The sequence below is a fragment of the Squalius cephalus genome (genome assembly GCF_949319135.1).
Source record: "Squalius cephalus genome assembly, chromosome: 14".
Classification (NCBI taxonomy): domain Eukaryota; kingdom Metazoa; phylum Chordata; class Actinopteri; order Cypriniformes; family Leuciscidae; genus Squalius; species Squalius cephalus.
In genome coordinates this window covers 8909075-8931902 of record NC_137135.1, presented here as the reverse complement: position 1 = coordinate 8931902, position 22828 = coordinate 8909075, and the positions used below count along the sequence as shown (strand labels likewise).

Below are 22828 nucleotides of genomic sequence, written 5' to 3'. Positions count from 1 at the left end.
TCTTAATACAAATGTCAAGATGAAAAATGTGATTGAATATTATCTAGTAATGTGCGCTTTCTGTGTTTATTTATCTGAATATAATTCAGTTGTTTATCTAACACGGACAGGACAACATCATATCTCTCCACACCCAAATGACTACAGAGGTGATCGTTGACAATCATCACATCAACAGCACCATGATGGAGCAGGTCAAGATCACAGAGTTGCTTAGTATCCACATCACAGATGACCCATCTTGATCTATCGACACCACCAACAGAACCTGGCCAAGAAATTCCAAAAACCTCTGCACTTCCTCCCACAGTTGAGGAAGGCTCATCTCCCAAAAATCCATCCTCTTAACTTTCTATAGGGGAATCATAGAGAGCCTCTTCCTTCCACCCCCACCCTCCAGTAACCTAAGGGCAGCTGATTGACTCTTGCACAAATACACTGGTAGTTTACACTATGATGCTGCTACATTGTTTTATTTTTAAATTTGCTATATATGAACATTTGACCCCACTTACACTGCCTTTGCTACTTGTCATGTCATCCACTTACACAATAATACTATATTAATTAGGGATAAGGCACGATTTTCAAATATTCGATTAGCTGATTTTATTATAGAATAGGATATGCGGGATGATTGTCTTTAAAAAATCCCCATGTTTTAGTTGTGGTTATAAGTTGCAATCCTAAATTCACATACATTTTTTATACATTTAATAAATATATTCTTAATATTTGTTGTTTTTGTTTGTGTTTGAGCGTATATATATCAATATTAATTTTGAGACTTGAAATGTAAACTCTCAAGGGTTGGATTTCTAAATATATGTTGGTTATGTGTCTATTCAGAATGACTTCTGCAGCAACCTTTTTTTTTTGGGGGGGTATGTCATGTATGCATCACTTGCATATCATTATTCATTCACGTGAAAACATGTTTAACAGTACCAGACATTAGGAAAATATGACATACGGATGTGCCGTTACAGTCAAGTCAAGTTTATTTATATAGCGCTTTTCACAATAGAGATTGTATCAAAGCAGCTTCACAGTATTAAATTAAAACAATACATCAATGTTTGTTTCTAGTGGAAAACGTCCACGTTTGGTAATGCTGATCAATAGTATTGTTGATTGATTAATTAAATTAAATATCCCCAACTGAGCAAGCCATAGGCAACAGTCCATTGCATTAATAAAAATAATTTGTGTGTAGGCTACATTGAACAGACTTTGCCCAACTTGTCTGGGAAAGGAGTTACAGGGCTTTTTACATTTGAGGCTAAACGGATAAAACAGCTAATTTTTAGCTCAGTATTAATGAACTACATTACTAAAATTACATTTTTAATGATTAAAGCAAAATTAAAATTTCAAGAACGCAGCTTCCTGGTCACTGACAAAGATTACTTTGCCTCTGCCGTAGAATCTGTGTTCATTATTTACATTGGTTGTCAAGGAAACGGGAGGTTTTCTAACGTTATGATTAGTACTCCTGCTTACTTGCCGGTTTAAAAAAGTAAGAGTTTGTAAGGACATTTTGCGTCAAATGTGCAAACAACAAAGTTGGAAACAATGTCTGCAGTACTTATACGATTTTATTACATGGCCTCAGCAAAAAAAAAAACGTACACAGCTGAGAGGTAAGTATTAAATTCGTAATTTCGAGGTCCGGCCCACCGCCTCAACCATAGACTGTAAAAAATGGTCTCAACCAACAGGCAGAACTCCACCCACCTCGCTGTCGCGCTCTCGCTCGCGCCCACACTTCATGTGATTGGCTTACAAGTAAACAATCCCCCACGTGGGGTGCGTTCTTGTGATTGGCTAAAACAAGGGAGGTATCTGATTGGTCACAGGTCATTCCCTGTTTAAAAAAAGGCATTTGTGTGTCGAGCCAAGTCAGGGGAGTCTCAAAATTCACACACAAATGCAGTGAAGTTCACAGACCGCAAGCAGTTTGTAAATCAAGATATATTTGTGTGTGCATCAGAAATACATTTCTGAATCTTGTCCTGAGCATTTGTGAATCTTGTGTGCATTTGTAAATTTTGTTTTCATTTCTGAATTGTGTGTGTATTTATGAATTTTGTGTGCATTTCTGAATTTTGTATGCATTTGTGAATCTTCTGTGCTTTTTAAATTCTGTGTGTGCATTTGTGAATTTTGTGCGCATTTGTGTATCCTGTGTGTGTATTTATGAATCATGTGTGTGCATTTGTGTATCCTGTGTGTGCATATGTGAATGCAGTTTGTGCATTTATCTTTATTGAGACTCTTCTAGCTCCATAAAATTCCGGCCAGTTGGTAATACCTAGAATATCAAAATCGACTGCTGGCGGTAGATCCTTTTCCTATTTAGCACCAAAACTTTGGAACAGTCTTCCTACCATTGTCTGGGAAGCAGACACACTCTGTCAGTTCAAAGCTAGACTAAAGACACATCTCTTTGACCTAGCATTCACATAATACATTATAGACTTCTATAATTCAATGTTAGGCTGCATAGATTAGGTCAGCTGGAACCGGGAACACTTCCCATAAATCCTGATGTACTCGTTACATCATAAGAAGAATGGCATCTACGCTAATTTTAGTGTCTTTTGTTTATCCCGAGGTTTTCCCGCAGCCTGCCGGATCCAGGCCGTATCCAGATCTGATGAAGGACCTGCGCCTGGACCCGATGACAACGCAGTGCTGAAGTGCCAACTAGTCTCTCCCCTATGGAGAATCCCTTTACCACTGAAACTCAATTTAATTGAAACTCAATTCGCGTATCTACCCCGAATTGATAAAATAAAATTAAATTCTGTATCAAAAAATATAAGGAAACACCAGTACTTTGTTTAGGCTTGGTTTGTAGGGAATTCCAAACCTGCGCACATATATTCAAACGCACATAACTATAGAACCAATTCTTAAAGGAGAACTCCGGTCAATTTTAACATTGAGCTCATTTTTTTGTACATTTGGAGTGCTGTCAATACAGAGAACAACGACAAAAATCGGTGTTGCCTACACCGAGTTATTCTATTTTTAAAATTTGCACCCTGTTGACTTCAATGGGGCAAGTACTAAACCTGCTTTTAGCCTCTTAACATCCTTGATGTGTCATTACAAGTGCACAGAAAATGTGAGTGATTCCTTCTGAGTGAACACGAGTGAGTCTGACTGCAGTAGATGTGAAAGAAATGTATAAAAATGATGTTATTTAAGCCAGCGCAAATACCTTTGTTTACATCCTGTTTTTCGGTTGAAGTCCAAAGTAGCCGATTGCAGAGTTCACACGCATAGGTTTAATACCTATGATCACGCGTGTGAACTCGGCAATCGACTACTTTGGACTTCAACCGAAAAACAGGATGTAAACAAAGGTATTTGCGCATCACTCACATTTTCTGTGCACTTGTAATGACACATCAAGGATGTTAAGAGGCTAAAAGCAGGTTTAGTACTTGCCCCATTGAAGTCAACAGGGTGCAAATTTTAAAAATAGAATAACTCGGTGTAGGCAACACCGATTTTTGTCGTTGTTCTCTGTATTGACAGCACTCCAAATGTACAAAAAAATGAGCTCAATGTTAAAATTGACCGGAGTTCTCCTTTAATGCGCATGTGACCGCCATCAGCGTTTCTCACAGGTTCGCGTTTGAAGTCTCTGTAGAGAGAATGGTGTCGTCTTAGCGGCCCCTAATTTAATAACAAATGATTGTTGCGACGGAAGCGAATCAATCAAAACTAACTTTAGCTGGAAAATAACTTTATTAAAGAACCGCTATAAAGCCAAAACAATCTCTGTTACCTCAAATTATACGTTTGTCTCTGTAAAGCTGCTTTGAAACAATCTACATTGTTAAAAGCGCTATATAAATGAAGATGACTTGACTACACATTTAGGAACAGAGATATTGGGTTCTGCCCAAAGTCAAGCAACATAAAAGTAATGTAAAAGTAACGAGTAACGTAAAAATTTACTTTCCATAGGGGGTAACTAAGTAAAGTAACGGGTTACTTTTTATAAGAAATAACGAGTAACGAGCAAACACTACTTTTTAAAAGTAACTTCCCCAACACTGTTGTCTATTCTTGTATCAATAAGTTATATATATATAAATACATGATCTAAGTGTTAACAGGTCAGATGTAGGAGTTTTTAACTGAATCATAAAGTGCAGCTTTTCTCAAAGCAGTGAACACTCTGTCACGAGACTCAGAGGCAGATACTGGGGTGTGACCATGGTGTTGAAAGGCCAAGGTTGAGTAGGGCACCACAGCAGCAGCGGGAGCTGGAAGGCGGGACGTAAGGGGACCATGGTAGAGCAGATGCAACCAGAGGAGGAGGAACTAGGACTACTATGGTCTTGACAAAGGAGAGGGATTCTTTGACTGTGATGGCTGAGACAAAGGAGAGAAAGGTGGCCTCTGTGGCCTAAATGAGGGAGCGATACGAGGGAGAGAATTGTGGCCCCCATGGCCAAGATAAACTGCCTCGATGGCCGAAATGAGGAAGTGAGGAGCAGCCTCAGTGACTGAGATGCGTGAAGGCAGAAATGAAAGAGAAGAAGGGTAGCCATCTTGTAGTTGTAGAAGTTGTTGGTAATACTTTAGAATACTGATCCGTCATTAATAAATAACTATGCAGGAAGTAATGAAGGACTAAGGAGTTGTCATGATAGAAACACGGAAGCAAATGCAAGTTAACTCTTCTCTTTATTTGTACACAAATTGATGATAGATAGTCCGGAGCGATAAGCAGGATAGTGGCGCAGGGACTTCGATGGTCAGACGTGACGTGATGAAAGGTGATGGTGAGACGTGAGAAGACCAGGGTGAACATCCACGGAGACACGAACAGGAACGAGGAGACACCGAGACTGGAACAAGACGAGATCACACACCGGGAACCACATACAACGATCTGACAAAGGAGATGAGAATTGAGTGAGTATATATAGGTGCTGAGATGAGCTGCAGCTGGTGACGGAGTGATGAACTTGATTGTTGATGAGTGCTGATCAGCCGGCACGCCCACACAATCAGCACGGAACATACAACAACAGAAATACGAGACAAGAAAGAGACAATGGATTTATGAACCGTGACAGTACCCCCTCCCCTAGGAACGCCTCCTGGCGTTCCCAGGCTCCCTTACCTGCCGATTGTAATCATCGATAAGGGAGTGATCCAGGATGTCTCTAGCCGGTACCCAACTCCTCTCCTCCGGACCGTAACCTTCCCAGTCCACCAAGTACTGAAATCCGCGTCCCCTCCGCCTTGAGTCCAGAATACGACTGACCGAATAAGAAGGTTCCCCATCTACGAGTCGCGGCGGGGGGGGGAACCGGGACTGGCGGATTAATACGAGCAAAAAACACGGGCTTAATTTTGGACACATGAAAGACGGGATGAATCCTCCTGTACACTGGAGGAAGATTGAGGCGGACTGTCACTGGACTAATGATTTTAGTGACAGAGAATGGGCCAATAAATTTAGGAGCAAGTTTATTAGAAACGGAGCGGAGAGGAATGTCCTTTGTAGAAAGCCACACTTTAGAACCGACGACGTACACGGGAGGCTTACGCCGGTGGCGATCGGCTTGGGCCTTAGTGCGCGCCCCCACTTGGATTAGAGTCTCACGGGCTCTAGTCCAAGTGCGACGACACCTCTGGACGAATGCGTGGGCAGAGGGGACCGCGACTTCGGATTCCAGACTGGGAAAAATAGGTGGCTGGTACCCTAAACTACATTCAAACGGTGATAGGCCCGTGGATGACACTGGCAACGTGTTGTGGGCGTACTCCACCATAGACAGTTGCTGACTCCAAGAGGAAGGATTCTTGGACACTAAACATCGCAACGTTCTCTCCAAATCTTGGTTGGCTCGCTCAGTTTGACCATTGCTCTGGGGATGAAACCCAGAGGACAGACTGACAGTCGCACCCAGGCATTTACAAAACTCTCGCCAAAATTTGGACACAAATTGGGGTCCTCTGTCAGAAACCACGTCTATCGGGAGGCCATGTAGCCGAAAGATGTGATTAACGACAATCAACGCTGTCTCCTTGGCTGAGGGTAATTTGGGCAAGGGAATGAAATGGGCCGCCTTCGAGAACCGGTCCACCACGGTCAAAACTACCGTGTGACCCTGGGAGGGTGGGAGGGCGGTGACAAAATCTAGAGCGATATGGGACCAGGGTCTCGAAGGCACCGGCAGCGGTTGAAGTAACCCATCTGGAGAACGATTGGAAGTCTTACCTGTGGCACAAACTGAGCAAGCCAGGACAAAATTGTGAACGTCACGAGCCATGAGAGGCCACCAGAATCGTTGCTTGACCAAAAATTTAGTGCGATTAACTCCTGGATGGCAAGCCACATTGGAACAATGTCCCCACTGAATCACGCTGGACCGTAAACCCTCCGGCACAAATAAACGATTCGGTGGACAACGATTCGGAGGCGTTACCCCTTCTAAGGCCTTCTTGACCTTCGATTCGACCTCCCATGTGAGTGTAGAGACGAATAGAGACTCTGGTAAAATGCACTCGGGAGTAGACGGGCGTTCGGAACGGTCAAAAATACGCGATAAAGAATCGGGTTTGATGTTTTTGGAACCCGGGCGGTACGAGAGAGTAAAATCAAAACGACCGAAAAAAAGAGCCCACCGAGCCTGCCTGGAGTTTAGTCTTTTAGCTGTCCGAATATATTCCAAGTTCTTGTGATCGGTCCAGACGATAAAAGGTACCCCCGACCCTTCTAACCAGTGGTGCCATTCTTCCAATGCTAACTTGACTGCCAATAACTCTCTGTTGCCAATGTCATAATTGCGCTCCGCAGGGGATAAACGATGAGACAAAAACGCGCAAGGATGCATCTTATCGTCTGAGGAAGAACGCTGGGATAACACTGCACCTACCCCCACCTCTGACGCATCGACCTCCACCACGAACTGACGTGATGGATCAGGGGTTATCAGAATGGGGGCTGAAACGAAGCAACCCTTCAGTTTGGCAAACGCAGCCTCGGCTGCGTCTGACCACCTGAACGTCGTTCTGGGGGAGGTCAAGGCGGTCAGAGGTGCGGCTAGTCGGCTGAAATTGCGAATGAAACGCCGGTAGAAATTGGCGAACCCCAGAAACCTCTGTAGGGCCTTACGGGAATCTGGACTTGGCCATTCTACCACAGCCTTAATCTTCTCAGGATCCATGCGCATTCCCTCAACCGACACGATGTAACCTAAGAAAGGAACAGACTGTCCATGAAAATCGCATTTCTCCGCCTTGACAAAAAGCCCATTCTCTAGCAATCTCTGGAGCACTTGCCGAACGTGTTGCACATGTTCCTGGAGAGACGAAGAAAAAATCAATATGTCATCCAGGTAGACATATATGAACTGATCGACCATGTCTCGCAACACGTCGTTGACAAGTGCTTGGAAGACCGCTGGGGAGTTGGACAGCCCGAAGGGCATGACCAAGTATTCAAAGTGCCCCCTGGGGGTGTTAAAAGCGGTCTTCCATTCATCCCCCTCCCTGATGCGGACCAAATGATAAGCATTGCGTAAATCCAATTTCGTGAAGATGGACGCTCCCTGCAACCTCTCGAAGGCTGAAGACATCAACGGCAAAGGATAAGTATTCTTTACCGTGATGCTGTTCAACCCCCGGTAGTCAATACAAGGTCGCAGAGACCCGTCCTTCTTCCCCACAAAAAAGAACCCCGCCCCCGCTGGAGAAGAGGAAGGACGAATGAACCCAGTTGCTAGAGAATCAGAAATATATTTCTCCATGGCCTCCCTCTCTGGAACAGAGAGTGAATATAACTTGCCCTTGGGCGGAGACGTACCTGGCAGTAAATCTATGGCACAGTCATAGGGACGATGCGGAGGAAGAGAAGCAGCCCGAGACTTACTGAACACCTCCTTCAGGTCCAGGTACTCCGCGGGCACGTTAGACAAATCCACTGCCTCCTCCTGAAACACAGGGACAGAAACAGACGGACAAGCAGACACAAGACAAGACTTATGGCAAAAACTGCTCCACGCAGACACAGAATTAGTAGACCAGTCCACTCTAGGATTGTGACGGGTGAGCCAGGGGTGACCAAGGACGATGGGTGCGAGGGGAGTGTCCAGAATGTAAAACGAGATGATTTCAGTGTGATTTCCTGATGTGATGAGAGTGATGTCTTCGGTGATGAGTGAGATGGTGGGAAGTTCTTGGCCGTTGAGAGCGTGTACTGAGATCTTGTGAGTGAGGGGTCTGAGGGGAACTTGAAGTTTGCGTGCAAATGAATAGTCCATGAAATTACCTTCTGCCCCCGAATCCAGCAGTGCACGACAGTCGTGAAGGTGAGTTGACCATCTCAGTCTTACCGGAAGGAGAGTAGATGTGGATGAGGACTTCTCGGCGGAGATCCCACCCGATAGTAGCCTCATACTTACTATCGGGCTGGGCCTTTTAACGGGCAGTTATAGGCGAAGTGTCCCGCTCCTCCACAGTACATGCAGAGGCCCTGGGATCTCCGCCTCTCATTCTCCTCCCGGGAAAGCCGGGCTCGACCCACCTGCATGGGCTCGTGATCGTAGACAGGGCTGACCGCGTCCCCGCCTCCGGATCGTTGGCCCTCGAACCCCCCTGTGGGGCGACTGGGCAACGTGCGACGGTTCATTCGTGATAACCGTGCGTCCACTCTTAATGCCAAAGCGATCAGGTCGTTGAGAGAAGTTGGCAGGTCCATGGCGTAAATCTCCTTCTGGACGCGGTCAGCCAGCCCATGCAGGAACATATCCCACTGCGCCTCCTCGTTCCATTGGCTCTCCGCCGCTAGGGTCCGAAACTCAATGGAGAAGTCTGAAACGGATCTCTCTCCCTGCCGTATATCGGCCAGCATCCTAGCTGCCTCACGTCCAGCGACGGCCCGGTCGAAAACCCGTTTCATCTCGGCGGAGAGCTCCTGGAACGAGGCACAGCATGGGTCTTGATTCTCCCACACCGCTGTCCCCCAGAGTGCCGCCTTCCCAGTCAGCAGCGTCAGCACAAAGGCGACCTTGGTCTGCTCGTTGTTGAATGTTCTGGGCTGAAGGGAGAAGTGCATGGAGCATCGTGTTAAGAAAGCTCGACAGAAGTTGGGTTCACCTGCATAGGACTCAGGAACTGGTAGGCGGGGCTCCGACTGGGAGGGATTCTCTGGTGGTGGTGGGGGAACCGGCGGTGTGGGGGGCGCAGCGGGAACTCGCAGATGTTGAAGCTGTTGGGTGAGCCCGGACACCTGCGCCACTAGAGCCTGAACAGCACGCGCTGTATCGCTGAGGTTCTTCTCCTGGGCGTCCATTCGAAGTATGCTGCTGTTCACGAACTCCTCCAGCGATCTGGCAGAGCTACTCGCTGCTTCCATCGATGGGTCAGATCGTTCTGTCATGATAGAAACACGGAAGCAAATGCAAGTTAACTCTTCTCTTTATTTGTACACAAATTGATGATAGATAGTCCGGAGCGATAAGCAGGATAGTGGCGCAGGGACTTCGATGGTCAGACGTGACGTGATGAAAGGTGATGGTGAGACGTGAGAAGACCAGGGTGAACATCCACGGAGACACGAACAGGAACGAGGAGACACCGAGACTGGAACAAGACGAGATCACACACCGGGAACCACATACAACGATCTGACAAAGGAGATGAGAATTGAGTGAGTATATATAGGTGCTGAGATGAGCTGCAGCTGGTGACGGAGTGATGAACTTGATTGTTGATGAGTGCTGATCAGCCGGCACGCCCACACAATCAGCACGGAACATACAACAACAGAAATACGAGACAAGAAAGAGACAATGGATTTATGAACCGTGACAGGAGTAGTACTACATTAACACTTCAGCTACTATTAACTCATATAGAAATAAGCTTAACTAATCAGTAGTAATTTCAAATTAAGGAGATAGTTCCTTATTAGGTAATCAATAACTACTTAAAGGTGCAGTGTGTAATTTTTAGTGGCATCTAGTGGTGAGGTTGCGAATTGCAACAATCAAAAGTTACGGTGGCCGACAGGAAATCGGTGGCCGACAGATGTCGTTGTCTGAGACAGCAGAGAGTAGCCAGTTAAGCAATGAGGTTTCTTTACAAAGATAAATTAAGAAATTATGTTTACTTAATTATTCAGTAAAACAATATGTTATTGCGAATATTAATGTTACTTGTTCATGATTGTGTCAGTGTTTTATTCGCTTGACTTTAGCTAGCTTCTTTGCACAAAGAACAACGAAACGCGTTTATCTGTTTAGAGCCACTATAGAAACATGTCGTCTCATTTCAATGTATGGGGACCCGCCGTGTATGTGGATAGAAATGGCTCATTCTAAGGTAATAAAAACATAACGGAAAACATATTTATGTATATGATATTGCATTTCTGTCAACAGATCCTGCTAAATATAACACAATGCACCTTTAATGAGATAAGTCTCATTAATAACTATTAACTGACAAATTATAAAGAACATTATCGTGTGTCTGAGATGTAATCAGTCATCATTTTTACTCTGAATAAAGTCATAAAATGCATCACTAATTACTCAAGTGTTACTTAGTCACTATTCTTGAAGATTGTCAGAACATGGCCATAAAATGCATCACTAATTTCTCAAGTACCTAAGTTCCTTATTAGGTAATCAATAATTACTCAATGAGATTAGTTTAAAGTGAAAAAAATAATGGTCCAGATCACTAGTAGTTCCTGCATAGTGACTAGGTAACACTTGACTGATTATGTCTCAGACACATTAATGTTGTGATTAGTAATTAATTAGTAATTCTTTATAATTTGTCATGATTACCTATTAGTTCTTAATGATGTTAATCTCATTGAGTAATTATTGATTACCTAATAAGGAACTATCTTAGTCCTAAATTCGATATTACTTACTGATTAGTTAATCTTGTTTCCATATTACAGTGCTATGCATAAGTTTAGACACCCATGCTAAAGTTGACTAAAAAGAGGAATAAAAAATTATCTTTTGGAAATTGAACTTAATGCCTTAATTAAAAAAATTAGGAAAAATCCAACCTCTAAGGACACCAATTTTCTTTGTGAATGAATAATGTATCGTAAATAAATAAATGTTCTTCCTTAAAATACAGGGTGCATACGTTTGGACACCCCTATGTTAAATTCCCATAGAGGCAGGCAGATTTTTTTTTTTTAAAGGCCAGTTACTTCATGGATCCAGGATACTACTGTATGCATCCTGATAAGGTTCCCTTGGCCTTTGGAATTAAAATAGCCCCACATCATCACATACTGTAGCCTTCACCATACCTAGGGATTGGCATGGAGTACTTTCCATAAGATCATCTCTCAATGCAAATCAAACCAACTATTAGGCTAACTGAAATAAAACCATGCCAATCTCTAGGTATGGTGAAGGCTATATGATTCTTGCTGGGCTCCCACCATCTGATTTGCAGTTTTTTGAAGGGTGTGTGTCCCCAGTGTTGGACTCTCCTCTGGTGTTGGAGGTTCTTTGTCTACCTTCTTTTGATCCGGTGAAGTTTGCAGACCTTGAGTAAAAGCGTTTGAAAGCAGACTTCCTTCTGGCTGATACTTATACAAAAATTATTAATGAGCTTCATATATTGTCCGTGATGTATGATATGGAATCCAGGGGTTACAAGTGTCAACCTCTGGCCCAACCCAACTATCCAAACATTAATTAATCAGTCCATTTAGCTGTGCAGTCAGTCTCCAGCTCTTGAATCTGATGTTGAAAGATAATTTGATATTTTGTCTTGTTAAAAGCTCGTTATGTTGATGCTATGGCACAGTCCATGATAACTACTCCATCACAAGGCGAACACACACAGGCATGCACACATTCACACTCTCACTCACACCTATGGGCACATTTGTCACTCAAATTCACTTAGATTGCATGTGTGAGAAACCGGAGAACCCAGAGGAAAACCACATGACAAACTGCAGTGGCCTATATTTCCCTCAGCTCAGTTTGTGTCATTGTGCTGTTCTTTCTCAGTTCCATGCAACATAATAACAGTCATCCGCTGCTATAGTTGAACTGATTTATTACAACTATATATAATTTTTTCTCTCACCAAACAAACAGGATTAAGGAATGCCTTGACACAAAACATTCTGAGGCAAGGCCTAGACAGGATTTTCTTCTCTAAAGGCATAGGTTTGGCAACCTATGCGTGCTAGAGGAATATTAATGTCCTTAACATCTGCACACACATTACCCCTTAGCCTACTTCTTAGGCTCATTGCCTGTTTTATTTAGCTGTCCAGCTATCAAAATCTGCATGGCAAAACTGCACGGCCCACTGGACAGAAGCATTTATGTTGTAGTGAAGCTGTAATGTCTTAGCAAGGAAGCAGATGATCAGAATGCAGCAGTGCTTTTAATTAGTTTAAACCAAAAAAAGAAGAGGCTTTGTGAAGATGAAGAAGACGACAACAACGGGAATAATCAAATGCAACAGCTAGCATTTCACTATTCATAGACAATCACAGCCAAAGAGCAACTCAAACGCAGGGCAACATATTAACAAGGAACTAAACAAGAAAGAGTTGAACATAATAAGGAGCCATGGAAACTTATTCAAACACAGGAATAAAACTCAGGAAAAGAACATTCAATTCTTAAATTTAATAATAATACAGTAGCTGTAACCAAATCAAATGAAATCAAATCAATATCAACAAAATAATTAGTTGCACTGCAGAGGTACCACAGAAGCTGCATCTAAAGTGGTATTTAGATGTATGTATTTACACAGTTTAATACTGCTTAGAGTTCATAAATGCATTAACATAGCAATTACAATTGCATAATGTTTTGAGATTAATCTTTACATTTTGAATGTAGAAATATGAGTAAATTACTAAATGATATTTAGATTATAGACACAAGTAGGCAAGTCATTACGTTCAAAACATTGATAATGGGTTATTGAATCATTCGCTCAAAGGTTCAGATTCATTCTAAAATGAAACACTCTGAACCACATTTTAAATGCATCCACTCTGTGCTGTCCAGTGCGTCGGACAACTATCAGATTTTGATAGCTCAATAAAACAGATGGTGAGCCTAAAGGCTGATTTATACTTCTGCGTCGGACCTACGCCGGAGACTCTAGGCTGTAGGCTTTGCGTTGGTTTTAATTTATACTTCTGCGTTGTTGTCCGCATTGACGCATAATTACTCATGCAGAGGGAGCATGTGAAACCCGAGGGAGGGGTTCTAGCAGACCAATCAAAGCGCTTCAACATCGGACAGTGATGTAAGCACGTATTAGTATGAAAGAAAGTGGATGTGATTGTCATGTGGTACAAGTGAATGCAAGAAAAAAGTAAACTGCACGTTTGAGAGCAACTCTTCCTGTCTATGTGAGCTTTTGTTTGATAGACAAGAAAGACACTACAATGGCAATGCCATACCATAGAGTGCATCAATTTCATCAATTTCATGATTTTGAGCCATCAAAATTAAAGTGTAAATTGTCGTCCTTTCATAATCAGATATTATTTGTGGCGAGGGGAGTGTGCTTTCAGCGAGGTCTGCAATGGGAGAGAGAAGCAGGAGATGAGCGGTAAGTGGGTCAAGTGCAAAATGACATATACCTGTCTCGTTGCAGTAATTGGCGCAAAGAGAGCAGATAAAAGCCACCTGGAAACGGGAAGCCGGGAGAGAGAGAAGCTGAGGGCTCGTGTGGACACTGAATGCTCGGGAGAGCTGCATGTAGACTGTGTGGACTGTGATTAAGTTTGTGATAGTGCTGTGAGCGCGACTATTGTTTTGAAGTTTGAGAAACCGAAATAAAACCCTGTCGTCTTCGTTCCATATTCTTTGAACATTGTTACATTATTATAGGGAATTTCACCATGATGATTTTTCTGGAAAGTACATCACTTGTACTCAAAGATAATATTTTTCTTTGTTAAAAGCCTTTCCTCTGGATATTGTTCAGTTGGTTAAAGATGTATTGTCTTATTAAACTGTGACACTTCCAAGCCTTCTGCCTTCTGCCCCAAACGAGCCTCCCAATTGCCACCGACCATGGAACTGCACGATAGACCTCCTATCCAGAGAGCCAGTGCCCAGAGGAAAAGTTTATATGGGAGGGTGATGAGTGTAAGATCGCCTTCATTGTCTATTCCTGGAACCCGACCGACCATCCTGACCACCCCAGAAGTTATCAAGATGGAAGAGGGGAAGGTAGAGGCAGTCACGCCTCTCCGACAACCATTAAAGAACTCCAACTCTTCCTGGGTTTTATTTCTATTGCTGTTAAATCCATAACTACAGCACCCTTAATGCTCCATTGATGTCACTCCTCAAGTCCATGCCCAAGTCTGTGTCATGGTCCACAGAAACCACCCACGCATTTAAGCAACTCAAGGAAGCTTTCACGTCGCCCCTTTCCTTGTGCATCCAGATCCTGATAAGCCATTCATTGTGGTAGTTGATGCCTCAAGGACTGCCGTGGGTGCAGTTCTTTCACAGCAGGAGGGGAAACCCTCCTGACATGATCCATGTGCCTTCTTTTCTAACAAACTCACCTTGGCAGAGCAAAACCATGATATTGGCAATAGAGAACTCCTGGCAGTCAAACTGTCTCTCGAAGAATGGCGCCATTGATTGGAGGGAGCACATCATCCATTCCTAATGTTTACGCAACCTGGAATACCTTTATGACAGCAAACATCTCAACTCATGACAAGCAAGATGGGCCCTCTTCTTCATGCGATTCAAGTTCACCATGTCCTATCGTCCAGGAACAAAGAATGTCAAGGCGGATACCCGTTCCCGTCTCTTCGGCCTAGAGGAAAGCCCATATGAACCAGAGAACATTCTCCCTCCTGACCTGGTGGTTAGTCCCATTCAAAAAAATGAAGCTTTTACCACTGAGCTTGCTCTGGAGTCGTCTTCAGGGAGATCCTGGATTCTGGTGGTGCATGGGTCATCTTGAGTACCTAGTCGACTGGGAAGTCTATGGACCTGATGATAGATCATGGCTTGCTCAGGACGACATTCTAGATCTGGCCCTCACTGCCAGCTCCCATTAATAAGTCATCCTCATTGTCGAGCTCCACGCTGGCCACAGCGTTGAGGTCCTCTGTCCTTGAGAGCGGTAATGTTATGGTCAAACCAGACCATCCCTCTCACCCAAATACTACCTACAAAGTCTCACCTACACACATCACTGCCACAATCAGAGGACTACAAGTGCATACATCACCAGTCAGTTGGCATCTGGCTTCGTCTTGGACACAGACTCACTTACCCCAAAGACATACCTGAGAAATTCTGCTACTTTTTCTCTTGCAATTACTCTAGCGATCTCAAGTGAATCCAACACATTTATCCAACGATCTCTTACATATTTCTCCAACGATTTCCAGCGACGACTCAAATATTGTATTGTATTTCACACACACAAAAAAAAAAAAAATTACAAATTCCATCAAACCTTGAGTTTGTGCAGTTCGTAGAAAGCACCTGCGGTACCTTGGTCAAAAAATGTCTCGGTTACATATGTAACCCTTGTTCCCTGAAGGAGGGAACGGAGACGTAGTTGACGTGTCGACTTATTGGCATCACGCTTAGGGAGCCTGTCATCTTCGAGTATTGTTAAAACGAGCCAATGAACACTGGTGTGCTAGAATTGCATCACACGCTACGCCCTGCAGTGCGGGAATAAATACAGAAGTGGATGCACACACCAGCTGTTTTTTGCTGAGGAGCCAAGCGGAGCCTGGAGTCAGCGATGGTCCAGCAATAGTGGCGATGGGACTACGAAGGAGGGAACGAGGGTTACATATGTAACCGAGACGTTTCTTATCAGTTCGGTCATGTTCTACGTAGTCGACGTGTCAACTGATTGGGATCCTCTATTAAAACACCACTAGAGCTGCCACCTTCCAGTGCCTAGACAAAAGCCTTCTGATCCCCCTGCATTATTGAGGTGGAGATAGGCCAGGGAAGTCACTGCTGTTCCACAAGACCACTGGAAAAGCGTTTCCCTTTTGTTGGAAGGAATACGCTGCGGAAGCCACATCCTGCCCATAGAGAGGTAACATGTGGGGGTTACACATATGGACTGGGCGATTACCAGGCAGTACAACATATGGAATGTCACTGAGGTGGCTCCAGCCTATAACAAGGGGGAGACTCAACCGAACAGGGACAGCAGAGCAGGCTTTGCCAAGGGAAAGAAATGTGCTCACCGCAGGGATACACATATGGCATCGCCATAGGGATCACAACATATGGACCCAGCCTAGCACATACTCCACCAGTGCATATGAGTGTTAGGCCTGACATCGGATGCTCAGCCACGTCCGTTGCCGAAGGGTGTGGAGGAACTCAACAGGGTTCAGCTAAACCCTGTTGAGTTAAAGAGGAACTCTACTGTAGCAAGAATGGCGCACGTATCCAGTCCATAGGAGGGGAATGGTGCAGCAAGCCGACACTTCAAACCGGGCTTACAGTGAAACTTCATGTGAAGGGAGCCCTTGGGAAGCAACCGGCTCGACACATAGGTTATTTTTCTAACGGATGTGTTAGTGTCGACCAGCCCGCAGCTCAAAAAACATCTGTCAGCGAGGCATCCTGTGTCAGCGCCCAGGAAGGAGCTACACTCTCTCTTTGAAGAGGCTCACCACCCAGGGGGCACGGTGCACCTTGGAATATTCACACCAAGATGATGGCAACCACTATCCAGTGGGCCAACCCCTGCTTGGAAACAGCCTTCCCTTCTGCTGGTCTCTGTAACAGACAAGAGCTGGTCTGAGGTCCTAAGGCTTTGCATTCTGTCTAGTTATAACCGCAAGGAGCGGAAGGGACAGAGAAAATCCCGGGCTGGGTCTGCCTCCTCCGGGGGAGCGCTTGCAGGCTCAAAACCTGGTCCCGTTTTAAGGGAGAGGTAGGAACCTTGGGCACATATCCAAGCCGGGGTCTCAGGAGACCGTGAGAGTTGGCCGGCCCAAATTCCAGGCACGGTTCGTCGACCGAAAATGCGTGCAGATTCCCTACCTTCTTGATAGAGGCAAGCAAGCAGGAGAACTGTTTCTTTAAAAACAGGATTTTTAACTCAGCTGCCTGCAGTGGCTCAAGGGGAGGTTTCTGCAGTGCAGTGGCACCAGAGATAACTCCCAAGAAGGTATAGAGAGGGCGCAAGGTGGATTCATTTCTCCTTGCTCCCCTCAGGAACCTGGCGATCAAGTTGTGCTTCCCCACGGATTTGCCACTGCAACATGAATATGCATTAATATAAAGGCAACATAAATTCTGAGGGCAGAGGAAGACAGCCGTCACTCCGTCCCATCTTGCAGGAAAAAGAGCACGGATGAGATCGAACACCTTCGGGGGTCCTCTCGGTGAGGAGAACACCACTCAAAGAACCGGTTCCACTTCAGGGCGTAAGCATGCCTCATCTTTAGAGGGTGCTCTGGCAGAAGTGAAGGTGTCCGCTTTGGGACCAGACATGGAGTTTCCAGAGGTCTGGACGCGGGTGCCAACGGTGCCCTGTCCCTGAGATGTCTCAGAAGAATGGGTCAGGAAGGGGCTGTCGAGAGGAGCATAAGTTCCGGGGAACTAGTTCCGGTTGGGCCATTAAGGGGCAACTAGGAAGACCTGCTCCTTCTCCTCCCTGACTTAGCACAGTGCTGTGCAAGAAGGCTCACTGGGGAAAAGCAACTTTGCGTGCCAGTGTCTCCATGCCGAGGGTTTTCCGCTCGATCAGGGAGAAGAGCAACTGGCAAAAAGGGACAAGTCCGGAGAGTCAAACAGATGTAACTGTGCAGCCCCGAAGTGTTCCTCGACCAGCTGGTCCGCCTGGGGATGAAGTCTCATTCTTCCTGGCCACAGGCTGTCGTGAGGCCTCGTCGGCGGCACGATTAAGAAGGCCGGAAAATAAGTGGAATTAAGCGACCTCAGAAGTTCCTGACTCCAAGGAGGAGGTGACGGGTGAGTTCCAACATGCGAGTGAAGCATAGCACAACGGTCGCAGTGTTGTCTGTACAGACCAGTACAGGCTTGCTAAGCAGCGGCATCTCAAAGCAAGGTGTACTGCTACCAACTCTAGGCAATTGATGCCAATGCAGTTGGAGGCCTCCCCAGACCCCCGCTACTGCATGCCCATTGTACGTGGCCCCTCAGCCGGTGTTGGTGGACACTTGTTCTAGGGGCGGCTGGCCCAGAGAAACAAAAGGTCTGATCACTCAAAGGGTAGGATTTTGTACTGAACCTTCGACTCCTCGAATGCAAGAACACAGGCATTTTGGCCTGCGTTGCGGAAGGATAGAGATCTGAAGTACGCGTCCTTCAGAGGTCGAATGCTGCAGACCAATCTCGAGGACAGAGCATTCGAAAATGCGTCTCTGAAGACGGGCTATCGAAGCCGGTCTTCATATCGGCTGGACGGACCGGCTCAATCGCATCCTTCCCCAGTAGGACTGCGATGACCGCGTGCATGACAAGCGCACATTCGCTCAACACCGAAGTGTAACGAATAACGCTGAACTTGGGCGGACACCAGACGAACTGAATTGTATAGCCGAGTCTGGACAGGTTGGGAGCACTTTCTAGGCTTCTATGAACCGGCCCAGGGGGACCAGAAGTAGCAGGAACCCGGCTCAGAAGGCCTGAAGGCGGCCCGAAGCAGGGTCTGAGTGTGCCGTGCAACACTTATCTGTCCCTACATGATGGCAGAGAGTACGTGAGAAGGCATGACCAGGTCTTCGAACCGCACCCAGCTGCCAGCTGGTGATACAAGAGGTGGTTGAAGGGTGCAAGGCTTAACAGGGTCGCACACCACCAGTCTGGCCCTCTTGGGACCCAGGAACAGAGGAAATTGCTCTTTCTTTGAAAATGTGGGTCCCACTGGCTCCCCTTTCTTGGGAGCCATCGGCGGACACATACACAAACAAAGAACTCCACCCGGCCCTCTTCCGGGGGGAGGAAGTGGATCGGTGACCATCTCCAAGAGCTCCTTCCTCCATCCCTGAGTGGCCCGCTCAGGAACGCTTACGCTGATGCTTGCCACCTGGCTTGGCAGCGCCTGGAGCGGGCTGGGCGCCCCATCTGTGGCCGGCTCCATGCTGAGGCCTGGGTGGAGTCTACTGCGGTGGCCCAGCAGGAGCAGAGGCGGCGGCAGACGGACACCCACAGCCTTTGTAAGCCTTGCCCGTAAGGACGGACGAGAACTTTAGAGGGGAGATGAGGATCCCCCTTCCATGAGGTAGCGGTCGCCAGACACAGTTGCATCGTGACAGACCGCTCAACTGGAGAGATAGCCTCGTAACTCTTCACCGCTCCTCCATCAAGGGTAGTGAGGGGGGAGGAAATACTTAAGCGGTTTCTGGCAGAGAAAGGTGCTGTCCACGACCTAGTAAGCTCCTCATGCACTTCAGGGAAGAAAGGTACTGGGGCGGCGGGCTGAGAACCGCCCCGCCCCGCCCCGCCCCGAGAAACCAATCATCCAACTGAAACGGTTCGGGACACGGTGGAGGATTCCATACGAGCTCTACCACCTCAGCGGCCCTTTTCAGCATAGCTGCCATCTCTGGATCTGGCTCGGGCAACGCTGGTCTCCCAGAGGGATGTAGCGGAGCCAAGTCGTCATCTCCAGAGCCCAGCTCACCCTCCGATGCTGTGATGGACATCCTGTCCTCTGGAGGGGCCCCGAACGAAACAGCTGGTCGGGCCTCTACAGAGGGACCAGTGCGCTCATCGGGGAGCTCCACCGGCTGCAGTGCGAAGGAGGAGTGAAGGACCCACGGGGCTTTGCCGGGGCGGGGAACCCCTCACTGTGATCCTCAGATCACCCAACTCACGCGGCACTCCAGCCATCTTCTGGAAAGTTGGCCCAGAAGAAACACTAGAGCGGGGCATAGGAATGGGGACTCCACCTTTGCGGATGAAGGCGAGTCTTAATCTCAGCACCGCGATGGTCATATTCCCGCAGTGAGAACATGACTCATCCACAAAAGCTGCTTCAGCGTGCTTTAAGCCCAAACACGTGATACAACTATTGTGACCGTCAGAGGGGGGGCAGAGCCATACCGCACCCAGAAACGCACGGATGGAATGGCATCTTGAAAAAGACGCAAACACACCCGTGTTGCTCTTTCAGGAAATGGGACCCGTCACCAGTGCCGGAGCACACAGGGAAATGACCACGGCAACACTGTTACAGTGACAGTGAAGCACTCACTTCTTTCGCCCTCAACCAACCGTCAACAAACACTCTGGAAATTTGATGCTGTTAAAACAGCAGTTGAGAGCTTCAGAAGCTTGCGGACGCCGCTGCACTCTTCGCTGTAGAAACACCAGCACTGGGAGAGTCTTCCAGAAGAACAACGACACACTCGCTCGTTGTACACAACAACACTCTTCAGAGACATCGACACCGATCGGCTCCGAAGCGAAAGACAACTGGTGCGTGCATCCACTTCCGTATCTATTCCCGCACTGCGAGGCGAAGCATGTGATGCAATCCTCGCACACCAATGTGCATTGGCTCGTTTGAACAATATTCGAAGATGACAGGCTCCCTAAACATGATCCCAATCAGTCTACACATCGACTACGTCAAACGTGACCGAACTGATAGGGAACAAAGTACCTTGGCTCTCATAAGAGTATTTTAGCATTTTTAAATGAGCCTAATGATGGAGTGGTCACATATATTTTATGATGTACATAATTTTGAGAATGCATTTTATTAAAAACAACTCTGTCCATTTGATTGATGTCGCTTTGTGATTGTCTCAGTCAGTACATGGTGGTGGACAAATACACCTCAAATGAAAGAGGGCATTTCACGTCATATGCAGGTATAGTTAGCTGATTAAAAAATATCAAACAGAGTGGAAAAATAATACTGTTAACTGGTTAAAAGACAAAGAACAATGTTTGATAATCTTCTGATAAAATTTTGTTGATTTCTATTTGTTTCTTGAAACAGTTCAGAGCCCTGTTTATAAGACAAATAGCTTATGACAAAAAAATAAATAAAAATAAAAAATAAAATATGCACGTATGATCAAGATTAACCCGCTTATTGAGTTTCAGCCAAGTAGAGAAGCCCTTGCTGTCCTGATACTGCAGTCCAAAGTACCAGATCTCTCGGAGTCCAATAGTTTTCACAACCTTCAAAAGGACAAACGTAATGATGTCACTAATTGTTCACTCGTTAGGGTCTATGTCATGTTGCATTGATCGACCTTTGCCTAAATTCCATGTGAAATACATACTTGGTCAAATAGTTGTTTACCAGTTGTACTGGGCTGAATGGCAAACTCCAGCTCAGCATCCATTGTAGTGACCCGTACGTTTATCTGAAAAGAACAAATACATTATGTGCAATAATATATGGCATTGTTAAAAGCATTTTAAAAGGACCCGTGGATAAGGTTAGCAGCATTTGATCAATTGAATAGTACACTACAATTTCTTGACAAGTATCACTAACGCAAAACATTATAACTTCAAAACAACTGGAAGCCATTCAGATGAAAGTGTACTGAATAGACTATAGTATTCAGAGAAGGCGCATTAGGATCTAGGACTATTTGTTACAGCCACACCTGGAGTATATTATTATTAGGATTTTAGCCTTATTTGGTTCACAATAGCATCAAAATGAACAAAATCATGGACACTGGGCAGTAATCCTAGGTTGTGATACACATACACACACACACACACACACATATATATATACATACATATATACACACATATATATATATATATATATATATATATTATTCAGCATGTATAATATATGTATTAAATAAAAGTATTTTAAAAGATAAAGGGTAACACTACAAGTAGGTTTCATTAGTTAACATGAGAGATAACACTTCTACAGCATTCATTAATCTTAGTAAATGCTAATTTAAACATTTACTAATACATTATTAAAATAACGTTAAATTAATGTTAATGCACTGTGAACTAACGTGAACAAAAAATGAAAAGCTGGATTTTTATTAATATTAACAAAGATTAATAAATACTGACACATATGTAGCCTATTGCTCATTGTTAGTTCATGTCAGTTAATACGTTAACTGATGTAAATAAATGATACCTGATTGTAAAGAGTTACCAGATAAAGTATATAGTACAATAAATTACTCTTATTTAAATTAAATTACTCTGCTTTAACAGTCATAGTTGTGTACTACATGAGGTCAAGATTTGTGTATTATCTGTACAAATTATCTGTATTATGGTAATAATAAATATATAATGTTTACTCACAGACATTTGAATATATTTTAGAGCTCCTGACTGTGTCCTTCTTGTAGTGGTCTGCTCTCGTCAGAGTCATATGAAAGGACTTGCAATATTTGCCAGGATTACCCCTAGTTAATGTGGTCCATTGTACCTCTAATCCAGTAGCAGCCCTGGAATCTCTTTTCAGATTAAACCCTGACATTAACCTCAGGAAAAAAAATAAAGGAAATTAATAGAAATCAAATTTACAGTATGCAATTATTTCTGAGTTTTTAAAAAAAAAATTTTTTTATTAAGGTTCAACACAGGGGGACACTGGCAGACAGACATGTAGTTGGACAATAGTTATCTGTAGCATTTTACATGCAAGGATGTGTAATTGCTATAGTTATACAGATCCAGCAAAAATCTAATTTAGATGATAGGACACACATACGTCCACTGAAGGCAAGTGTAGTTGAACCCAAGTGCAGTTTATTGATACTTTGCAGTCACGTGACTGCCACGGATACCTGGCGGGCAACAAACGGGTATTTTCAACGTTGAGTCCTGTCTTT

General features: G+C 44.9%; 1 protein-coding gene across 2 annotated transcripts in view; it reads right to left on the bottom strand.

The window, feature by feature from the left end:
* Nucleotides 1-22379, bottom strand: part of msnb (moesin b) — a 50333-nt gene extending 27954 nt beyond the window's left edge. For both annotated transcript variants that reach the window (XM_079892868.1, XM_079892869.1), the window contains exons 1-3: nucleotides 22296-22379; nucleotides 21281-21364; nucleotides 21081-21176 (exon numbers count right to left, since the gene is read on the bottom strand). In XM_079892868.1, the coding sequence (XP_079748994.1) occupies nucleotides 21081-21176; nucleotides 21281-21364; nucleotides 22296-22301 (186 nt within the window). In that variant the 5' untranslated portion in view covers nucleotides 22302-22379. The remainder of the gene's footprint in view (nucleotides 1-21080; nucleotides 21177-21280; nucleotides 21365-22295) is intronic.
* Nucleotides 22380-22828: the final 449 nt, after the last annotated feature.